At 41.4% G+C, this 10,584-nt stretch overlaps 1 protein-coding gene across 3 annotated transcripts in view; it reads left to right on the top strand.

Annotated features, from left to right (window-relative positions):
• The window catches only part of ptpn9a (protein tyrosine phosphatase non-receptor type 9a), a 27,043-nt gene extending 18,980 nt beyond the window's left edge, over positions 1 to 8,063 (top strand). For 2 of the 3 annotated variants that reach the window (XM_081712426.1, XM_035535137.2), the window contains 10 exons: positions 1,584 to 1,708; positions 1,835 to 1,940; positions 2,389 to 2,499; positions 2,616 to 2,932; positions 3,863 to 3,950; positions 4,090 to 4,159; positions 4,274 to 4,352; positions 4,600 to 4,750; positions 5,440 to 5,647; positions 6,587 to 8,063. In XM_081712426.1, the coding sequence (XP_081568552.1) occupies positions 1,584 to 1,708; positions 1,835 to 1,940; positions 2,389 to 2,499; positions 2,616 to 2,932; positions 3,863 to 3,950; positions 4,090 to 4,159; positions 4,274 to 4,352; positions 4,600 to 4,750; positions 5,440 to 5,647; positions 6,587 to 6,777 (1,446 nt within the window). In that variant the 3' untranslated portion in view covers positions 6,778 to 8,063. Of the gene's footprint in view, positions 856 to 1,583; positions 1,709 to 1,834; positions 1,941 to 2,388; positions 2,500 to 2,615; positions 2,933 to 3,862; positions 3,951 to 4,089; positions 4,160 to 4,273; positions 4,353 to 4,599; positions 4,751 to 5,439; positions 5,648 to 6,586 lie in introns of all 3 variants that reach the window. The other variant, XM_081712427.1, reaches the window with a different exon arrangement.
• The last annotated feature ends 2,521 nt before the right edge of the window (positions 8,064 to 10,584 follow it).

Below are 10,584 nucleotides of genomic sequence, written 5' to 3'. Positions count from 1 at the left end.
TCATATTTTAACACAACAATTACTCAGACTGTGTAGTCAAGCACTGTGTCCTTTAGAGATTTTCAAGTGTTTCAGATGACGTGTTGTTGACACTTGCAAGAAAGATGTTGTACAGTAAATGGTGGCCTGGTAAAACCAAGCTTACCAAGTTGTTGTTGTTTAAGCACTTACGGTGTGTTTATTTTACTGTCCCTAACATTTGTTTATTTTTAAAATGCTGATTTCTTATTGTCCCCATTTTTAAGCACTCATTTATTTTGCTGTTCCTGATTTTTAAAAAGTTTTTTTAAAGTCCTGATTAATATTGCTGCCCCTGATTTAATTGCACACTGCACTCCTACTTTCATCTGAGTGAGACCTGAACAACAGTCGAGCCACAAGGGTCGATGACTAGATGACTAGAAGTACGCACCATTGCATGTTCAGTCACAGAGAGGTGTAGTGGACCTCCCAGGCCACTGTAATTTGTCTTGCCTCACTGGCCCTGCCCCGATCGATCTTTCCTCTTCCTCTCCTCCTGTACCACATCCTGCCTGTGGTATTTATAGCTCTGCGTCCCCGGTAATAGACTTCTTACTTTAGCCCTCTGTGTCAGTATTTCCCAGACTGGGGTCCAGGAACAGACAGGAGATCCACAGCAAAATGATTTCCTTGTCAGTATATGCCACTATATGGGACATTGTGCATTATTTTACAGGTTAAAAAAGGAGGAAAAAATAAATGCTCCCTGTAAACTAATCATGTGTTGAATGTTGACTAGAGAAACTGGATGTGCCTTTCCATTTAATGGCTCTTTTATAGCTTAGCATTTTTATGAAGAAAGACCAAACATCGCATCTTGGTGAATGGGGACAGGTAATCAAAATTGAGCTAGATTTTTAAAAGGGGTTTGACATAAATATTCTCAAGAATAGGCTAGGACAAATGAAGTGTGTTGTATTGTACTCTACTAATGCTACCAAACGGGCAAATAAGCTTTATCATCACCTCTCTATTACATAACCACATTTTTGGATTATATTAACGTTCCAATGTAAGTCATTTAATCAAATAGTTAAATTTATTTAAAGTTTATTTATTACACTATGGTGTGGTCCTGTACCCCCACCCCCCACCCCCCCAACGAATATACTTTGAGTAGTGTAGGCTGTAAGTGTAGGGTAAGACTTGGTCCATTTCTGGGAAATCACCAGTTGGACTTTATGTCCTCCTCTGCAGTTTCTCTCTGGCTGTCTTTCTGCTACTCTGCCTCCCAGTGGACATATCAAGAACATCACTTGTGTTGCATGGATGTTTATGATGTAATTTTCTATGATGTCATCTATTACAATTTTGCCCAAAGCTAATCACTCAGTTGCAAAAAAAAAGTTGAGCACTATGCCTACAAAACACTATTAAGATCTTATCAGTTGAGAACAAAACTGTGACCGTTTGGTTCGTATTGGCAAGTTTTTAGAATGTTTGTCAAATTCGAGATCCTTCTTGATTTTACTATAGATTGCTGCAGGCCCCCTTTGGATACTTAGAAGGTATGTGCCTGTGTGTGTTGACATTAAGGCAAAGCTTTTTTTACCCCTGTTCAGGGAGTAAGAGACCCCTCAGGTGCTTCCATAGCTCTGTACACAGCCAAGCTGCACCACCCCAACAAATCAGGCAACCACGTGGTGCTGCAGGCACTGTTCTACCTGCTGGACAGAGCAGTAGAGAGGTCAGTGCACCAACGCTGCAAGCCCTCACAAGAAAGTGTGGTGTGCAGAAGGTGTTTCTCATTTATGTCACATGTGTAAGAGTATGTGATGTATTCACTTTGCACCCTCTTTCTCTCCTCCTGCAGTTTTGAGACTCAGAGAAATGGTCTCGTGTTCATCTATGATATGGCAGGATCCAGCTACAACAATTTTGAACTGGACCTGAGCAAGAAGATTCTCAACCTGCTGAAGGTTATTTTAATCTTCTCAAACCTTTAGATACATAGGGCCTCCAGGGAGCACTGCTTGGTAGTGATGGTGAATAGTTCTGTCTTGCCATTTAAAGTGAGGTAAATTATTGTTTTTAAGTAGTAATATGCTATTGAGAATAAGGTCAGCTTTCAGGCTCAGTTGTCACAAAGATTCTCCAGCAGCTGTGAGAACTGAATTAATTTCTTTTGTCAATGAGGAAACGTAATAGCTACGTTAGTTTGACTTTTGTGGCGTAAGCAAAAGTGATTAAATGAAAATGATAGTTGTTTTGATGATATTGAATGTTTAATTGAACCTCACCTTGTTTTATTTTTATCCTCATCAGCTTGTGAGGTTCAGATTTCATAACGTGATCGGGATTGAGTGGGGTGGGTATCTGGGTGGTGGTGTAGTCTGAGGCTGTATTTCTCCGATCGTCTCCATGCAGGGTGCGTTCCCTGCCCGGTTGAAGAAGGTGTTCATAGTTGGAGCTCCAGTCTGGTTCCGAGTGCCCTACAACCTGCTCAGTCTGCTGCTGAAGGAGAAACTCAGAGAGCGGGTCAGTACTCGTACAGCCCTCCTCTCGGTCACCATGCCGCCAACAACTCTTCTAGTCCGGTTTTCCTAGTTCACTGCATAAACACCATCATCTCTGTGCCCTGGCTCCGTCCCCAGGTCCAGATGGTGAAGATGGCTGACCTGCGACAGCACCTTCCTCGGGACTGCCTGCCCGAGCACCTGGGTGGCTGCCTGGCCCTGGATGTGTATGGTTGGAACCAGCGGCTGCTAGCCGAGCAGAACGGGCGCGTGGACCCCGTTGATGAACTGGTGGGCATCCCGCTGGAGGATGCCTCGGTGCACACGCCAGGCCTGGATGGAACGCACCCAACCGAGTTTGCCGCCCACCTGGGCCGAGCCCAGCGCACCGGCATATACCAGGAATACGAGGAGTTGCGCCAAGAGCAGCCTTCCGGAACCTTCCACTGTGCACTGTGAGCATGGCTATACCAAAAAGCATCGCCTCTATGCTTAGCGGCTAACGCAAGGACTAATGAGAATAATGATATTTAGAGGATGGGGTGTAAATTTAATATAATATTATCAATATCAAATATATAATACCAATAATGTGTTTAATAAACTGATATTTAATAAGTACAAGTGCATTTAATAATTAACAATTGTTTGCATAATGAGAACTATTTTAAAAGAATACTAAATTTAACGTGTGTTTTAAACACATTATGGTATTCAGTCACTGGTGTGCAGGTACTGTACTCTGCTGTTTCACAGTGCCTCTTGGGGCCAGGGATAGTGCACCAGGCAGATTCTGGTCTAGTGCACCAGGCAGATGTTTTTTGTTTTGTTTTGTTTTTTTCTAAGCAGCCGTGTCGGCATTATCAGTGATGCCATTAATGCCATTTGTCTGATTTAGTGGTAGGCTTGATGTATTAGAAGACTATTGTAAAAGAATAATTTCAGAAGCTTCTAATTATCCAGTTGCATTTTATCCCGTTTGCCTGTCGGTACATTTATAATTAATAATGGCATATTATAATGGAGTTACTGAGCAAATAATAAAAAAATGTAGCAAATTGCAGAAATCTGTGTGCCATATGCAAAAGAATTTTTGTCATGGATTTCTGCTTTAAAGTACATTCTGTGGGCATATGAAAGGTTTGCCAGTGTGTTTTGTCATATGTGTAGGTGGCTGTATAATCTTTAGGCAATTAATGTGCCAGTTTTGCCCTGCTGGCACTATGGGCATGTGTAGGTCCACATCTATGATTCTTTGTACACTCGCTCGTTGGGTCGTTACTGTGCCTGACTGCCCCCTAAAGGTGGCTACTGTGTGAAGCAGTAGGTTTGTCAAAGAGTAAAGTTTTGCAACAAGAATCACAGGCTGTCCTTTACATCCACAGGGCTGCCTGCAACCAGGAGAGGAATCGCTATGGTGACGTTTTGTGTCTTGACCAAACACGCGTCAGACTGAAAAGTAGGAGAAATGAGGTTGGTCTGGAGCTTAACAGTTCTATTTGTTTCAAGATAATACTTGCCATGTAAAATGTTAGTAGTGCATGCAGAAAGTTGCACTAGTGCCTGATTTAGCACTTAAGTAGCATCTTAAGTGACACTGCTCTCTTCTCAGAGATCAGACTACATCAATGCCAGCTTCATGGATGGCTACAAACAGAAGAATGCATATATTGGAACTCAAGGTAAACGTGAGCAATCACTGGCCATTGGAACCTAAAAGCTTGCTGCAAACTTCAGCAGGCCATTGTCTAATGTGCATGCTTCAAACTGGAGAGTAACCAGGTGACTCTGCACAGGCCCACTGGAAAAAACCTACGGAGATTTCTGGAGAATGGTGTGGGAGCAAAACGTGCTAGTCATCGTCATGACAACAAGGTGAGACATGAGTCATGCACACAAAAACAACAGGAAGGGCTCAAAATGACAAAGCCTGGATAATACAGTTCTACATTAGTGTGCCAGAATGTGTTTCCTTTTTCCCTCCATAAACTCACAGGCAGATCACTGCTCTAAACTGTTATCCCCAGCCTTCTAGACTGCTCTGAAGGATGTTGCTGACTGTTTCAAAGATACTGCGTAATTCATGAACGTGTTGTGTGGGTGTGTGTGCACGTGTGTGTAGGACAGACGAGGGGGGCAGAAGGAAGTGTGGTCAGTACTGGCCCCTGCAGGAGGGGGGGCAGGAGGTATACGGACATGTAGCTGTAGTCAGCCAGAGAGTGGACAACCACTCCCATTACAACCAGACCACTTTGGAGCTGCATAACACAGAGGTAAAGCATGTTTGCACACATGCACACCTGCATGGACTGACAGAGAAACGGATCAGTGGTGTAGGGGATATGGTAGGGGAAGGTAAGAATGTGGCCAGTTTCAGGAAGTCAGTCTACTGTGGGAGAAAAACGGATGGTGTTGGTTTAATTACCAGAGAAAGTGAGTTTGCTTTTTCTGTGAAGCATTTTCAGATATTTCTGGAGTTTAAAGGAAAATCTGGAGTTTAGGAGACATTTTACCAAGTCTGTGCAGGTTAGCTGTGTAATAAAGTTTGGCCAATGCTGTTGTAGCTATCCGGTAGGCAGACAGTAAGACTTAGCTACTCAGCCATAAAGCCCTTAGTTCCATTTCCTGGGCAGTTTAGGACAGTGAAACACTATGTGGAGCTGAGACTAACCCTAGCTAGAAGAATTGGTTTAGGACCCAAGTACCAGACTTCATGACATGAGACATTTGATGATTTTGACGCATCCAAAACAACCAGAAATTATGCCATTTTGAAATATGCACCTCTGGAGCTGTTTGTCTTTATAGACCCATTTTATATACTGTGAACAACAAATGTGTTCAGTATGATTTTTCCCACACCTGTGGTCACCTGCTCCAGATCTGCACATAGACCACCGAGCTGCATGCATCCAAAATGGACTGACTTGGTTTTGCTTTGCCCTGGTTCTCGTCTGATCAGACCTGTGAGCAGAGGCAGGTGACTCACTTCCAGTTCCTAAGCTGGCCTGACTATGGTGTCCCCTCCTCCGCACTCTGTCTGCTCGACTTCCTGGGTGCCGTGAAGCAGCAGCAGAGGAGAGCAGTGAAGGCCCTGGGCTCCCAGTGGAGAGGGCACCCCCTGGGGCCTCCCATGGTCGTCCACTGCAGCGCAGGCATCGGCAGAACGGGTAACTAACCGGTCGCCCAGCACCACAGACAAGAACTGCGTGCGTACGTGTGCGTGCATGTTTCCCAAGGCTGATGAATATCGCTTTCTTATGAATTCTACTATTTGTGTATGACTGAGTTGTTATCCTTAGCACAAGCCTTCAGAATAATGCTGACTGTTTGAAACAGCCCAGACTACTGAGACGTCATGGCATATGCTGTGATGGGTTTAACGATGCCCATTGAATGGAGTGAATCACCTAAGTGTTCATGTCCAGTAAACATGTCATTGTTTTGAAGCTGACATCTTAAAGGAACTGCCAGCTTGACTGCAAATATAATTTCACTGACACTATGTGTGTTTAACTAGATGTGAAGGCTAAACAAAAGCCATGCTGCTCTGCCTGATCCGGACTGTGTGGGAGTTTCCGACTGCATCGTGATTGACAGTGGCATAGCTGCAGCAGTGTAAACACACTAGCAAATCTGGCACTGCAGCCACAGATTTACGTTTACATTTACGGCATTTATCTGACGCTTTAATCCAAAGTGACTTACAATTATGACTGAATACAATTTGAGGGTTAAGGGCCTTACTCAGGGGCCCCAAGAGTGGCAACTTGGCAGTGGTGGGGCTTGAACTGGCAGATTTGCTTAAACTGTTCCACTGTAGCTCAATTTAAAAACTGCTTCCACCTTTTCTTGTGATTTTAATCTTAAGAAGTCAGTGGAAATTATCATTTTCAGTCCAAGATTCATTCCCTGAATGTATATTCAGGTGTGCAACAAAGGGTGATGGCATGACAAAATTAGGAATAAAGGAAAGGAATAGTTGAATAAGAATGGAATTGGATATATTTTTGTGAGTAATAAATTGCCCCATTAACAATCACGTTAGTATTTTTTCCTCCCTTGGGGGGAAACGGTAGATGTTCTGACTGTTGTTCCTCTGCTCTCAGGTACGTTCTGCGCATTAGACATCTGCCTGTCCCAGCTACAGGACGTGGGCACTCTGAATGTATATCAGACGGTGAGGCGTATGAGAACTCAGCGTGCCTTCAGCATCCAAACGCCAGAACAGTATTATTTTTGCCACACCGCCATACTCGAGCATGCCCAGCGACAGGGACTGCTGTCTACCAATCAGTGAGGGACAGAATCCAATTTCTGTCAGTCAGTGAGACAGAGATTGCCCTCAACCAATCAGTGACACTGAGAGTGTGCTCTTTAGCCAATCAATAGGCTGTTTGCTAATAGACTGAGCATAAATCCTGGAGGCCCTGGAGAATCTTCTTAACAATGGTCAAGGACCCACTCATCTGACAGACATTCCAAGCAAAGCACTTGTAACTCAGAGATTGGTGATGTGTGAAGTGCCACAATCATAGCTAACTAACACTGTTTTTACCAAGAGATCTAAATCTCTGTTGAATCCATCTAAAGACTGAAAACGTTAATCTGTCTCGTATCCAATCAGTAATACTGTATGAAATGAAGGTATTCATACTGTGGTTTAATGTTTGTAAGTCATTAGTGGCCAATAGTTCTTTTTGTGACTGTCAAAAAGTTCACATTACTTTGGCTGCCAATACGTCATTACATATTTTTCAAAGTTAAGAAATCTGCAGTCAAAACAAACTTTCAAAAGAACCTTTTGCCCATCAGGTTGTTAATGTATCCTCCTATATGGCTGCAATGATTAAAACACTTCATATTTCAAAACCATCTGCTCTGCGCTTGCTCTGTTATAGTAAATACTCTGGAAAAACATGACTTAAGTTCACAGAAGCAGCTGCAGCCTCTGTTCATTCAGTCTAGTAGTGTTCTGTTCTTTGGGCGGGGGGGGGGGGGGGCGTTCTTCAGAGGGATCAACATTTTGGCTGACGCCACATAGTTAAACTGGACACCCGTTGTCCATAAAATGGGATCATGGTCACTAGGGCTCATACACAAGTGTTTGAAATACACCCCAGATAGTGTCCTCAGTGGACACAACAGAACATGGCGACTTGCTTCTGCTCCGTTAGTACTCCATCGGCTGAAGGTGTGTTCTACAAAGGGTTCATTTACTATACATATATATTTATAAATACTTTATATTCATATGTAATGATGTGAATAAATAACACTATATTACAAAGAGACAGCTTCAGAACATGAGTAATGCTAAATACATAATTCCTGTGATAGCTGTCATTTTTGTGACACTTTTGAGCAGTGTTTTGACTTAATGTCCTAACTTTTCTGAAGTCTATTTGAAATGGTTTATAACAGAGGCTTTATGAAAAGTTTTGTTGTTGGCTTATCGTTCTGTTCTGTGCCTTTTCTGTGCCTTTTTGCAGCTCTTTGGTTATAAATATTTGACTAGGTTTGGAGGCTTGCCACACAGGGCCTAGACTAACTTTTTTTTTTTTTTTTTTTTTTTTTTTTTTTTTTAACACCACTTGATAGAATTTTAAAATGGTCTTGTCTGAGGTAAAACTGTAAAGGTGCTCAAATTAAATAGTGCATTTTCATGTAGTGTGCTATTAGGATTGACCAAAAATAGTTATTTCCAATTGAAAATCACTTGCCATATGTACAGAGAGCTCCAAAACAGTACTGGACAGTGACACGTCTCCGTTTGGCACCAGAACTGGAATTTAAATAAAACAATGACTATATGTGAACTATCAGACTGTCAGCTGTACTTCACCCTGTTGAAACACTGAAAAATTGCACCACATACCTGCCAAATACTAGAAGTATTTGGCAGGTATCGTTCTAAAGCACATTAATTTGTCACATGGTTCAGAGCCAAACAGACTCTCAAATATTTTTTAGCAAATTGGAATCGGACTATCCTGATTCAGAATTACTAGTGTCTCCTTGTGAGGTGTCCTCTCCAGTTCTGAATGGTGCAGTGTTCTAAATGTTGATGTCTTTTCTGCCTGAGCTATGGAAGGCAGTGTGATCCATTTAGGGGTTTCTACCACAGGTGAAATGAGAATTTTTCCGTTATCCACTGAAGTAGTCTAGTTTGGTCTCCCAGGGTCTCTGCATTCGCTGAGCTCCTTCACAATTACAGGATGATTTTGTTTTTATCTAGCTGTTTGCATTTTCTTACTGGACTGTTTAGCTTCTTCACCCTCATAATTGCAGATGGTCTGCTATACTGTAGTAATGCTGCTTTGGCTTATGTATTGAACCACCTAAAACAGTCTGTCCCTGTGTACAAATGATCAAATGAACACACTAGAAGACACCTACTTAGACATGAATCAGGTCCAAAACTTTGCGTAGATGACGTTTTTGTTTGTTTGTTTGTTTAATGAAAGCAAATGACCATCTGCATGTCAGCATCTACACTCATTATGCCATTTCCAAGTGGTGCAGGGTAGAAAGGTATCAGTGATGAGCTTGCTGCATAAACTAAGTGCTGGGTTCTCTTGGTTTCCCATTACAGATGCAATGATGAGTTCACCAGTGATCAACAAATGAGTGTATAGTGGGACAGCCAACTTAAATACTCTGGTGCATCACATTCTGGGTAGATCAGATGTTCTGAGCAGACATATAAATATTTTTTTAACAATCTCTGACAAAAAGGTGTTTCTACAGCCCGTAGGCAACTTCTTAGACACCATCTTTTCTTTTTCTTTTTTTTTTTGTTTAAATCTATTATCATTATCCATGCAGAAGGGCAGTTTTCCTTTGAAAGTTCATTTTAGCCATCTCTCTACAGGTTCAGAATGCTTATTAGATTGGACAGTCATTGTCGTACACTCCAACTTCAATTTCTGCCTTACTGTTTTTTTGGACCAGAGACTGATGTGCTTGCTCGAGTAAAACACCTGTATATACTGCATTGGTTTTGTGCTTGTATGAATGTTGATGTCTCCTGTCAACAAGGTAAAGGCCTCTACCCTTTCTTAGATTTCATGTGTCTGTCAGGTAACCATATGAAAGCACTTTCAACCAGGCATTCACTATGTGCATTCACTGACATTGTTATTAATAGAGGATTTAACCCCACAAATTCCATAACTAATATGTTTATATAGTATGGTGTGAAATGCAATAGTTCTAAATCGACAAATCTGAAACTTCCATCGTCCATCAGACAGTTTTGCCTGTTAGTCATATATTTTTTTTTTACAGTTGTAGCTCCAAGATATATATTGTTTTATAGTATCACTTTTATTTTGTCCTTGCATATGTGAACCTTTGCTACTGAATTCATATTGAATTTGCTTGTAGTGAAGTGTCTTTAAAATCTAACATGTATGCATCATAATTCTAGAATTGTTAGCTCTTTAAACGATGGACACGAATTGTGACCGATTTTATACCATATTGATTAAACTGCGTCCTTATATATTATTCCATTTGCAAATAGCTACTTGTATTTTCCCATTCTGTAACATTCATTTGTATGATTTGATACTGTAATCAAGCTATATAAACAGGAATGCCATTCTGTTCACATATAAATGTTCAGCGGTTGACTTGACCAAATACTTTTATTTTGAAGAGATCTGTTGCATTAAACTGGTGGTGTGTGAGATATCGTCATCTCTTGTACTGAAATGTTGCATGCTCTTTTGGCAAAGTGAAGTTCTGTTCCCTGACTCAGGGCCACTGTTTTGAGCATTCAGAAACTTTGTAAAGTATGAAATGTGAAAGAACTATGTAAAACATTAAATGGAGCCATAATTTCTTCACTTGGAGCATTTTATTGACTTCGTGTTTATACTATTTATACCATCTCCTGTTAATACTATTTTTCACATTAAAATATGTAGCCTTATAAACTGCATCAGTTTATTCATCATTCCATATTTAAATCTATAGATCCCATGACCGAATTACCCATTAGCTCCAGGAAAAACGCTGCTGTATAGTTAGTATTTGGCGGGTCATATTCAAATTGTAATGACGTAAAAACTTGCGTAGACCAATGTGAAAGGAGAGGGGC

Source organism: Electrophorus electricus, chromosome 4 (genome assembly GCF_041902795.1).
Source record: "Electrophorus electricus isolate QZ-2024a chromosome 4, ASM4190279v1, whole genome shotgun sequence".
In the NCBI taxonomy this organism is placed as follows: Eukaryota; Metazoa; Chordata; class Actinopteri; order Gymnotiformes; family Gymnotidae; genus Electrophorus; species Electrophorus electricus.
The sequence above is the reverse complement of the archived record's forward strand: the minus strand, read 5'-3'. Positions and strand labels throughout refer to the sequence as shown.